Here is a 12,589-nt window from a genome sequence, read left to right as displayed (position 1 = left end):
CACGCACACACACACACACACACAAACAGACAGACACGCACACACATGCACACACAATCACACAAACGCACACACGCACAAACACACATACACACACACAGAGACACAGACACACACACACACACACACACACTCACACTCACACTCTCACACACACACACACACACACACACAAACAGACAGACACGCACACACATGCACACACAATCACACAAACGCACACAGGCACAAACACGAACACACACGCAGACACACACACACACACACACACAGACACATGCACACGAACACACACGCACACACTTGTTTCTGTGTCATCTCAGCTTGTTGCAGTGTCATTGCTGCTTGTTGCCGCGGCAGTGCTGCTTGTTGCCGCGGCATCTCTGATTGTTGCCGTGTCAGCGCAGCTTGTTGCCGTGTCATCGGTGCTTGTTGCCGCGGCAGCGCAGCAGTCTGCAGAACGTCTTCCTGAAGGTGACGTTGCACAGAGCGTAGCAGGCGGGGTTGATGGCGCTGTTGACGTAGCACAGCCAGTACCCGGCGATCCACAGCTCGAGCGGGATGCACACGTGGCAGAACGCCGCCACCACGGCCATGACGTTGTACGGCGTCCAGGTGACGATGAAGGCCAGCAGGATGGCCAGGATGGTCTTGGTGACCCTGCGTTCCCTCGCCATCACGCGGCGCCGTCGTCTCTCCTGAGAACGGAGGCTGGGGCAGCTGGCGAATGCCGCGGACGCCGTGCGGTGCAGGTCCTCGTTAGTGGACGAGGAATCCATCTCCATCTTGTTGTCATCTTCGTCCACAGCGTGGCGAGCGGCGGTGACGGTCTGAGGGTGACTTCTGGACGCTTTACGGCTCCCTCCGGGCTTCGAGATGCTGGATTCTAATTGGTTCAGAGACAGGGATATTACAGTTAACATTTATACTTAAGGACAGTACTGGAGTAAATGTACTTAATTACACCACTGGGGTTATTATTTAAGTAAATCAAAACTAAAACAAGTGCCGAAAAATGTTTTTAGTAATCTCTAAATAAAAACTAAACCTTCAAGAAAAACTAAACTGAAACTCTATTGCCAGGTTAAAAAAAAATATATTGTAAGAGCTGAAGTCCCGCCCCTTCCTGTGTGTACGTCCCTCCCCTTCCTGTATGTAAGCCCCGCCCCATCATGTATGTAAGTTACGCCCTTTCCTGTATGTAAGTCCCGCCCCTTCCTATGTGTAAGTCCCGCCCCTTACTGTGTGTACGTCCCTCCCCTTCCTGTGTGTAAGCCCCGCCCTGTCCTGTGTATAAGTCCCGCCCCTTCTTGTATCCACCATGGGACTTTATTTCAGAAAAAAATGTGTCCGATAGGGAAAGTGGAGAGACAAATAATGTTTCTATCTCATTTTGAGCAAAAAGTCGGAAGGGGCAGGACTTCTCTGCTGTGTTACCATGGTTACCTTGGTTCAGCGGTAGGTCCGAGCCGAGGTCAGAGGTCACCCAGCTGTGTCGTTTCAATAGGAAGTCTCTAACGGACGGACTGGACGTCCGAAGCGTTCCCCGCTCTGTCTGGAGCGCGCTCAGTCGGCTGTGGCTGGCTGCGGAGAGCCGGCAGTACAGGCCGACCATGACGAGCGCCGGCAGGTAGAAAGAAGGAAGCGTCGTCGCCAAGGTGACAGCGGGGCTGGCGAGGAGATGAGCGTAACACTCTCCGTCTGCGACCACGCGCCGGCCGCCGCGCGTCTGCCAGCACAGAATGGCGGGCGCCCAGAGTGCCAAGGACAGCAGCCAGGCACCGCCGATCATTGCGGCCGCCGTGCCGCGTGTCCGTCTTGCGGGGTAGCTGAGCGGGCGCGTCATGCAGAGGTAGCGGTCCAGACAGATGACGAGCAGGTTTAGCACGGAGGCGGCGCTCACCACGTAGTCCAGAACCAGCCACAAGTCGCAGAGGGCGGCGCCGAGCGGCCAGCGGCCCAGCAGCACGTACAGCGTGTAAACGTTCATGGAGAGCAAGCCGATGACCAGGTCGGCCGCCGCCAGGCTCAGCAGGAAGTAGTTATTGATGGTGCGCAGGCGGCGGTTCACTTTGATGGACAGGATCACCAGCGCGTTGCCCAGCACCGTGACGGCGCTGAGGGAGCCCGATGCCACGGCGATGAGGACCAGATGAGTCGCGCCGTAGTACGGACGCGGCGCTCCTGGACCTTCAGGCAGACAGGAGGTGTTACCGGGGTTACAGGGTTCAAGCCACAAGGAGGTGTTGACGTCGGGTTTATACGTCACCCATTCCATGTCCCCCTGAAAACACACAGAGAGTTGGAGTTGCATTGTGGGTAATGTAGGCGCCAGGTTTTAATGGGGAAGAAGAATGTGTGGAATAAAAGAAGTTCAAATTTAAAGATGTTTTTGTCCCTTATGATCACCCTGTCGGGGTTGTATTCGCTATAACGATCGCCTCGCTCTACATCACGTGTGTCAAAGTCGAGGCCCGCGGGCCTAATCTGGCCACTTGCAAATTTTGATCCGGCCCGCATATCAATTTAGGTTAACAATCAGTTTTGGCCCAACTTTGTGCGCCAAACCAAAAAGACGGGAAACTTTTTTCAAACTATAATTTCTGTAGACGACACAAAAGCAGAATTTGGCAGATTTCTGATTTGGTGACTAAGAAATTTTCAAACAGCCAGTCAGTTGGCATATTCAGGCCTGTAAATAGGTTATTGTAAAAAATGTAATCATTGTTTTTGCTTGATTTGTTAAATTCTATGATGGCTCAGAAACTTTTTTGCTGACTTTTTTAGGGCTTTATTTCGACCAAACTGTAAGTGAGAAGGTATATGAGACATGCAATAATATAGTCAAAGATATTTGACTTTTTAGATTGAATAAAATCCCATGAACTATGAACTATACATGTCTGGCCCTTGATGTGATTCTCATTTTCCAGTGTGGTCCTTAGTAAAGTTGAGTTTGACACCCCTGCTCTACATTATCACATAACATACTAACAATGTTTAAGGATAGAGACGGGGGGTTATCTTGAGATGAACATTTATATGTTTAAACAACATCTCATGCAAATTACTCTTAAAGGCATGTGTATTTCAGTTTGTGGGGTGACCGTGTGGAATGGTCGTAACCAGGGGTCTTCAGCGTTTTTTAAGTCAAGGACCCTTAAAGGGGAACTATTTACTATTTACCTTAACTGAACAGCTCATTGGACAGAGTCATTGGAATGGTTATATGACTTTTTTCAAGTTGAATGGTGGTCGTCTCACTCCCCCCTAGTGCCTGTGAGCAGAAAAACCACCCTTGCAACTTTGGGCCTCAGTGTCAGGAAGTATCGCGTGATATCACGTAAGGAATTGCTTCACGGCACTGCACACATCCAGGAACCGACTAGCTATAAGAACAAGGTAGCGATGGAGTTTTTCACACTATCGTCATGGCTGAGCCGGCAAAAAAGAAGCAGAAAGCTAGGAAAGCATTGTCGGAGGAACAGAGAAAGAGGAAACAGCAGACTGACCGAGAGAGGAGTCAGACACAAGTAAACACAGGAGCTGTAGGGGGGGGCTCTATAGAGAAACCTGTAGGGAGCTCTATAGAGAAACCTGTAGGGGGCTCTATAGAGAAACCTGTAGGGGGGCTCTATAGAGAAACCTGTAGGGGGGGCTCTATAGAGAAACCTGTAGGGAGCTCTATAGAGAAACCAGTAGGGGGGGGCTCTATAGAGAAACCTGTAGGGAGCTCTATAGAGAAACCTGTAGCTCTATAGAGAAACCTGTAGGGAGCTCTATAGAGAAACCTGTAGGGGGGGGGGCTCTATAGAGAAACCTGTAGGGGGGGCTCTATAGAGAAACCTGTAGGGGGGCTCTATAGAGAAACCTGTAGGGAGCTCTATAGAGAAACCTGTAGGGGGGGCTCTATAGAGAAACCTGTAGGGGGGGGCTCTATAGAGAAACCTGTAGGGAGCTCTATAGAGAAACCTGTAGGGGGGGGCTCTATAGAGAAACCTGTAGGGAGCTCTATAGAGAAACCTGTAGGGAGCTCTATAGAGAAACCTGTAGGGGGGGCTCTATAGAGAAACCTGTAGGGAGCTCTATAGAGAAACCTGTAGGGGGGGCTCTATAGAGAAACCTGTAGGGAGCTCTATAGAGAAACCTGTAGGGGCTCTATAGAGAAACCTGTAGGGAGCTCTATGGAGAAACCTGTAGGGGGGGCTCTATAGAGAAACCTGTAGGGGGCTCTATAGAGAAACCTGTAGGGGGGGCTCTATAGAGAAACCTGTAGGGAGCTCTATAGAGAAACCTGTAGGGAGCTCTATAGAGAAACCTGTAGCTCTATAGAGAAACCTGTAGGGAGCTCTATAGAGAAACCTGTAGGGGGGGGCTCTATAGAGAAACCTGTAGGGGGGGCTCTATAGAGAAACCTGTAGGGGGGGGCTCTATAGAGAAACCTGTAGGGAGCTCTATAGAGAAACCTGTAGGGGGGGCTCTATAGAGAAACCTGTAGGGGGGGGCTCTATAGAGAAACCTGTAGGGGGGGGCTCTATAGAGAAACCTGTAGGGAGCTCTATAGAGAAACCTGTAGGGAGCTCTATAGAGAAACCTGTAGGGGGGGCTCTATAGAGAAACCTGTAGGGAGCTCTATAGAGAAACCTGTAGGGGGGGCTCTATAGAGAAACCTGTAGGGAGCTCTATAGAGAAACCTGTAGGGGGGGCTCTATAGAGAAACCTGTAGGGAGCTCTATAGAGAAACCTGTAGGGGGGGCTCTATAGAGAAACCTGTAGGGGGGCTCTATAGAGAAACCTGTAGGGAGCTCTATAGAGAAACCTGTAGGGGGGGCTCTATAGAGAAACCTATAGGGGGGGCTCTATAGAGAAACCTATAGGGGGGGCTCTATAGAGAAACCTGTAGGGGGGCTCTATAGAGAAACCTGTAGGGAGCTCTATAGAGAAACCTGTAGGGGGGGCTCTATAGAGAAACCTGTAGGGGGGGGCTCTATAGAGAAACCTGTAGGGAGCTCTATAGAGAAACCTGTAGGGGGGGCTCTATAGAGAAACCTGTAGGGAGCTCTATAGAGAAACCTGTAGGGAGCTCTATAGAGAAACCTGTAGGGGGGGCTCTATAGAGAAACCTGTAGGGAGCTCTATAGAGAAACCTGTAGGGGGGGCTCTATAGAGAAACCTGTAGGGGGGGCTCTATAGAGAAACCTGTAGGCTCTATAGAGAAACCTGTAGGGGGGCTCTATAGAGAAACCTGTAGGGAGCTCTATAGAGAAACCTGTAGGGGGGGCTCTATAGAGAAACCTGTAGGGAGCTCTATAGAGAAACCTGTAGGGGCTCTATAGAGAAACCTGTAGGGAGCTCTATGGAGAAACCTGTAGGGGGGGCTCTATAGAGAAACCTGTAGGGGGCTCTATAGAGAAACCTGTAGGGAGCTCTATAGAGAAACCTGTAGGGGGGGCTCTATAGAGAAACCTGTAGGGAGCTCTATGGAGAAACCTGTAGGGGGGGCTCTATAGAGAAACCTGTAGGGAGCTCTATAGAGAAACCTGTAGGGGGGGCTCTATAGAGAAACCTGTAGGGGCTCTATAGAGAAACCTGTAGGGGGGCTCTATAGAGAAACCTGTAGGGAGCTCTATGGAGAAACCTGTAGGGGGGCTCTATAGAGAAACCTGTAGGGGGGGCTCTATAGAGAAACCTGTAGGGGGCTCTATAGAGAAACCTGTAGGGGGCTCTATAGAGAAACCTGCCAACAAAAAGAGAGAAAACAGCCCAAACTGCATAGCGCCCCTTTAACTGAGAGAGACGGATCAGGGATGCTCCTGCTACAATGTAAACCCAGATTGTCAAATTAATTAATTGGAATAAGTAATGTAAACTTAAAATTTGTTAAGGAGTTCTACTTACTTAAAACGGTTGAGTGCGAGTAGCACATACTATTATTTGAGTTTAGTAAAATGTATACATATATTGTATAAAATTCAATTGTATATTAAACTTACAATACACTAACGTGAAGGATGTTTAAAGCCTCCTACAAACCTTTTTAAACTTGAATACTAAACTATTAAAATAATTGTTGCCATGATTTTATAAATCTTGTTTTAATGTTAATCATTAATTTAATCATGTGGCAGAGTGAATCCTTAGTATTAACTGTGTCTGTTGATGTTAATCATACATGTGGCCAGTGGTATGATACGATACGACTTTTATTGTCAGCCAGGGCTGAAATTCTTTTTGCATCCCTGGGTAGCTCATATTAAAAAAAGAGGACATAGACATACATACAGACATACATAAGATGAATAGCACCAAAGGACACAAGAAACATTACCACAAATGGCATAAACACCTCACCACATATTACAAGTAAGAAAACAAAGCATACATGTATAACAACAGAAAATGACCATATGTACATACGTGTGAACATACACAGACAAGGTCTTGGAGACTTATAACCCTGAATAAATATTGCACTGGATTTAATGTAGCTGGTTTAACAATAGGATAGATTGATGTATGAAAGAGTTTTTAAGTCTGATGTGATTGAAAAAATAAACTGTCTATTTGAAGGCAGAAGCTGATATTCTCTGTGCAAAAGATGAGGAGTCATTTGAAATGTTCCTGGCCAGTCTGAGCATACTATTATTGTGAGCTTCCTGAAAGGAGTGTGCTACAGGTAGTCCAGTGGTGTAGTCTAATGTATTGTAGTGGGTATACTGTACTATATATTGGCCATAATCTGTCTTGTGGGGGCATATCATAGTGGGGGGCAGGGCCGGCGATTGCTATAGGCGAATTAGGCGATTGCCTAGGGCGTCAAATGTGTTGGGGGCTCCGTGTCGCCCTTAGGTCTACTTCTCATTAATAATAGAATTAGAATGACAAGCGAAATAAAACATGTTTATTAAACATGATCATCCTAGGGCGCCCTCTCAGCCACACGTTTGCTTGTCAACCTGATTATTAGATTGAATTGATGATTATTGTCGATCATTTCCTAATTGGGGGAAAACTTCAAACTAATGATTTAGTTTGAAGTTCCCGTGACGTGACGTTTCCAGTCTCTGGGTCAGACTCAAACACACAGAGCTCTGAAGCAGACCTGTGCGTCGCTTAGTGTCCTGTCTCGCTGTAACAATAGAGACGAGCAGCGGCAGAGACCACGGAGCTGCTGCAGCGCGCCTTCCGTGGTCTGTGCAGCTTCAGGTTTATAATGGACGCCCTCTGCTGTGGGCATACTGCGGTAGATGTGTCCCGTTTGTGCTCCGTGTATTTCTGCTGTAGATTCGGTTTTCCACCCCCGATGTAGAGCAGCGTTCAGCCACTTCCCTAAACTTTGTCTCATTCAGAGACCAGAGCCCAAACGGGGCTCTGAGTCTGTCAGAAGGTCTGACATCTAAAGTATCAGCAGAGCAATCACGTAATGCACAGCAGACTATGGTGCAGGTAGATTATTTTCTGAAATATAGTGACTTTATTGTAATAACCTATTGTATTATCACTTTATTTTTCTCAAAATATCACGACTCCTCCAAATCTCAGAGAGCACAGATGAGTTATATTTTGAATGTGCACAAAGTTTTGGACATGAGCAGAAATCTTGCTCAAACACATCAGAAATATTACAGTCCAGGGGCCTCATTTATAAAACTGTGCGTAGATTTCTGAAAGATTTCTTGCGCCAAAAAGTCAGAATTCTGATTTACACCTTGAGGCGCACACCGGTACGCACTCTTCTCGTTATTAATACGGACGTGCGTTACCTTATGCGGTCGTGCACGAGCCTCACACTCCTCCCAAGGTTGTCCCATATTTGTCAATCAATCAATGAATATTGCAGCCTTGTAAAGAAGCCCTTGATGACCAATCATGAAACGGAAAAATGGGAAAAAACACGATTCAGTGATTGTGAGATCGAGGTGCTCCTAACAGAGGTAGAACATCGAAACTAAATCCTGTTTGGAAGCCTTAACCCTTGTGTGGTGTTCATATTTTTGTTACACAGCCTTAATACTTAACAGATTTAGCTCAGTTACCAATGATACATACATCAATTATGGTTAATATTTCCCAATTACCCCTGTGAGATCACATTTATGATCATATGATCATTTTTGTTTTTTGTGAGAAAACAAGGAAATTCAATTATTAAAAAGGTAAAAAATAGAAACAAGATTTTTGATCATTATTGGTGCTTATTTCTTAGAACTTAATCAGAACAGGTGAAAGGGCTGAAATGTAACAATTTTGTAACTTTGTGTTGGAATAGCAGGTACAGAAAGACAACATTCCCACACACAGACAATCAGACATGCCCACATAGAGACGCACAGACAGACACACACACACACACACACACACACACACACACACACACACACACACACACACACACACACACACACACACACACACACACAGTTAGGAGGAAGACACAGTTAAGTTTCATTGCACCTACAATTATTACACTCGGGTCCAGTAGACCCGAACACCTTATATGTAATAGTTATGTGTAGGGGGGGGGGTGTACCGTGTGCAGTCATTGAAAATAAGTTATTTTTTGTTCTTCACAGAAAATGAGCCAAGGCCAATGAGTTTGAGTTAGAATAAATAATAAATAGCATAATATGTCTTTATTATTAAAATTTAGAGTGTGCTCATATCAACAGATTCTCACTCCCATCTCGTAAAATACGGACGTTTGGTCAGGTGCCTTTGTCGTTCTTATTGACGCTAAAAGTCTCCTTTAGTGTCCGCTGCACGGTGTGCAGGATCCCCTGCCTCTCCCCGTTGTACGGGGCGCATTTCACGGGGAGAGGCAGGGGAGAGCAGCGGAGGAAAAGTGCATTTCCTCCACTGCACGGTGTGGGAGGATCCCCTGCCTCTCCCCGTTGCTGGCAGCCCCTTGCCGGGCGCCGCGACCGGCTCTGGGTCGGCTTGGAAAGAACGGGATTATTGGGTTCAGGAAAACAAAAACTGAATAGGGTTCGGAAAACAGGGATTCACTAAAACGCAGTCTACAAAACCTTTGGATCATTACGGACGATCTCACGCATGGTCAAAAGGTTGTGGAAAACTGGGCACATTTTTACGCATGGAAATTCTTTAGGCTATAAATCCCGACTTTTGCGAGGAATGTTGCGACGGCAAAACTCAATCTCGCCTAGGGCAACCAAAGGGCTAGAGCCGACCCTGGTGGGGTGTCTGGGTGTCCTCCCCCAGGGAAGTTTCGAGCGTCAAGGACTTAATTTCCTGTATTCAGATACACTTTTATGCACCAATTTATGGTGGAAATACCTTTATTTAGCCTATGTGAAGAAGAAAAACACAGATGACAATTCAAAATATATAAAAATATAATGGAAAGTATGTTGTTGTGTGTCATTGGGCATTTTTGAGTGGGTATATGGAAATCCTGGAGCTTTCTTAGTGGGTATACTGCGTATATACACCACTGCATGTGGCAGAGTGAATCCTTAGGATTAACTGTATCTGTGGATGACTACCTTAGTTGTTTCCCCACTGATTTATGTTGGATTCATGATAAGTTCAATTTTAGTTTTTGAAAATGAACACTAAGTTGGTGCCCCCCCCCCTGCAGTAACTCTGACACCCTGTTTAAGATCTCTGGTCTAAACAATGAAATCAAACAGAGCCATAATATTATACAGTTTAAAAGTCACACTAAACATATACTACTACTAAATCACACTACACCACCCTTCACTGGTTACTAGTTGCTGCTCGAATCTGCTCCAAAACACTAGTACTTGCATACAGGCAGTGATGTAGTCTACTTGATATGCAGGTATACGCAGTATACCCACTAAGAAAGCTCCAGGATTTCCATATACCCACTTAAAAATGTGCAATGACACAACATACTTTCCATTATATTTTTGACATATTTTGAATTGTTGTGTGGGTTTTTTTCTTCACATAGGCTGAATAAAGGTATTTCAACTGTGAATTGGTGCATAAAAGTGTATAAAAATGCAGGAAATTAAGTCTTTGACGCTCCAAATTTCCCTGTGGGGAGGAGACCCAGACCCCACCCCCCAAGTCCCATTCTGGCCCATACATATACATATACAGTACAGTATACCCACTACAGTACATTGGACTACATCACTGCTCTACAGGGCCACGAACGGATCAGCCCCATCTTACATCTAGAACATGGTCTATGTAGTTTGTAGTTTGGTGTATTTGAAGTTAATGTTCTTGCAGTTACTACTTGTTGTCTGGAGTTTGTACCTTCGAGGTTAAAGGTACTTAATTGGAAGTCGTTTTAGATAAAAGCTTCAGCTCAATGACATGTAATGTTATTTACATATTAACACACATATTACGTGCAGAACATATGAAACAAAACAAAATACATTCCTCTTTATAAACTCATTGCCATACATGCCTCACTTTTACAGTTGTTTAGCATCTTCTCTTTTAGTATTTTTTTTATATTTGTAGCGTGTTACACATTGTAAACATCTGTGTTTTACATTTGTTCTAATCTTTATCTTTGTGAACATGCACATTCCCCTCTTAGTTCTTACTTGATCTCTCTAATCCCAAACAACTTATAGTTTTGTTGTTGTTTGTTTGCTTTTTGGACCCCCTGGATAAGTCCTTAAGGGCCCCACTTGTTTTTGAGAGAAAATATTTATAATTTCGTGATGATACGAAGCAAGAAAATAGTGAAAGGTTTAATTTAACTTACAGGAGATGTTGGAGCTGCACTTCCCTCCAAAACGATCAGTCTCCTCCGTCAGTCTCCTCCGTCAGTCTCCTCTGTCTCCTCCGTCTCCTCCAACAGTCTCCTTGGTCAGCAGCTGTTTATATGCTGCAGAGTACGGAAGCTTGTTGCTGCCACGTCCGGAAACTATTTTGTTAAAATGTGAATATTTCGTTTTTTAAGGTGCATAACAGTGACTAACGTTTAGATGGACTCTGATGAAGATGTAACCTTACATCGAAACAATACACTGTTTTGTCCTTCGCTGGTTGCACCGGATTGTTGTGGTCTGCAGAAGTGCAGAGAACTCTCTTTTTTACGTGAATATTTCTTATCACAATAAACATTTCACGTAATAACGTGATACTGACATGTTTTTCTTTTTCGGGGCGAGGCAGCACTAAGCCTCCATAGAGTAGAAACGCCTCATCCACCCACATCAGCTGATCATGTAATACTGAAGATGTATTCACAATTTAACAAGATATTGTATTTTAATAGTAGATTTGTAAAAAGAACATTTTCTTGTAATTTAATAATTTTCTATATGTTGTAAAAATGTGAAAAACTATCTTGCTTAAATGTGAAATATCTTGTTATTAAAATAAACATTTCACATAACGTGATACTGATATATGTTTTCTTTTGTGTGCATGGCAGCAATGTGCTATTTTCACGTTATAATAAATATAAATAAATATCTCGGCGTGGCAGCAATGAGCCTCCATAGAATAGAAACACTCATCCATCCCATCAGCTGCTCCGAGTCTCTGCCTGCTTCATGTGGGATGTAATGACTCTGAGAATAGAGCGAGCTCTGCTTCCGTTTGTTTCCATCCGGCGTTAATAAATATAATAAAACTCTAAACATTATTTAAACGGTCTGTTGACGTCTCGTCTCTCGCCGACCGAGGAACTTTAATCTGAGACAAGATCTGGATCCTGTTTCATGAAGGGGAATTATGAAGACACACTGTAAAAAATAAAAAACATTAATTTAATTTAAAATAAATAATAATTAGAAATAATTTAAATAATTAATATAATATAAAAAAACAATAAAATAAAATAATTATAATAAAATAATAAGAAATAAAAATATAAAATAATTTAAAATAACTTCAATTTAATTCGTAATTTCACAGAATAATTCTCTTTTATTTTAGCTTTTCTCCAGTTTTTTTTAAACAGTTATTGTCTGTTGACGTCTTGTCTCTCGCAGACGGAGGAACATTAATCTGAGACTAGATCTGATCATCATCAACTTTTGACCAAAGATCCATCACTAGTCCATAATAATAATAATAATAATAATATATTTTACAGATGCGTGAAGCAGACGCTGTGCACTGGTCCTTTGATTGCCGCTGACGATAGTCTGTGTGTGTGTGTGTGTGTGTGTGTGTGTGTGTGTGTGTGTGTGTGTGTGGTGTGTGTCCTAAACTGTGACATTTCCCTTCATATTTTTCCTGTTGAACTTTTGAATTCCCCTTGAAATAAATAATATAAAAAATATATATTCAAATGTTGGCTGAGTGAGTTTAAACTTCGGGAAGGGTAAAAGTGTGCGTGTCATTCAGAACACAAGACTAGACAAGAGTTTACTTGCAATATCACCAAAGACCCCACACATCCTGCACACACTCTCTTTAACCTCCTCCTCTCTGGCAGGCGCTACAGATCCCTGCGCACAAAAACAACCAGACATAAGAACAGCTTCTTTCCTACTGACATCACTCTACTGAAATGAACACAGAAACCACCCGCGGTGCTACCATTGGGCCCTGTTGGGCCTGGGCCCACCCATTTTAGGTCCGGGCCCGCCCATTTTGACCCAGGCCTATAGTGAGTAGT

The 12,589-nt window shown here is 44.4% G+C and overlaps 1 protein-coding gene across 1 annotated transcript; it reads right to left on the bottom strand.

The window, feature by feature from the left end:
• Positions 1 to 316: 316 nt before the first annotated feature.
• Positions 317 to 2,520, bottom strand: LOC116042137 (muscarinic acetylcholine receptor M4-like). Its single transcript, XM_031288267.2, has 3 exons — positions 2,410 to 2,520; positions 1,447 to 2,284; positions 317 to 886 (listed from the first exon to the last, which is right to left on the bottom strand). The coding sequence occupies exons 1-3, from the start codon at positions 2,518 to 2,520 to the stop codon at positions 420 to 422; spliced, it is 1,416 nt and encodes a 471-aa protein (XP_031144127.1). The 3' UTR covers positions 317 to 419.
• Positions 2,521 to 12,589: the final 10,069 nt, after the last annotated feature.

Source organism: Sander lucioperca, unplaced genomic scaffold (assembly GCF_008315115.2).
Source record: "Sander lucioperca isolate FBNREF2018 unplaced genomic scaffold, SLUC_FBN_1.2 Unpl_33, whole genome shotgun sequence".
Lineage (NCBI taxonomy): Eukaryota > Metazoa > Chordata > Actinopteri > Perciformes > Percidae > Sander > Sander lucioperca.
Note: the sequence above shows the minus strand (reverse complement) of the source record. Positions and strands in the feature narration are given on the sequence as shown.

What these genes read in the sequence shown, in the direction of transcription:
- LOC116042137 (XM_031288267.2), bottom strand. Translation starts at nt 2,520, where the DNA reads ATGCGGGCCGGATCAAAATTTGCAAGTGGCCAGATTAGGCCCGCGGGC. An exon ending in GCGAATACAACCCCGACAGG is followed by an intron (nt 2,285 to 2,409) that starts GTGATCATAAGG and finishes GTGTGTTTTCAG; the next exon opens with GGGGACATGGAATGGGTGAC. An exon ending in GGACCTACCGCTGAACCAAG is followed by an intron (nt 887 to 1,446) that starts GTAACCATGGTA and finishes TGAACCAATTAG; the next exon opens with AATCCAGCATCTCGAAGCCC.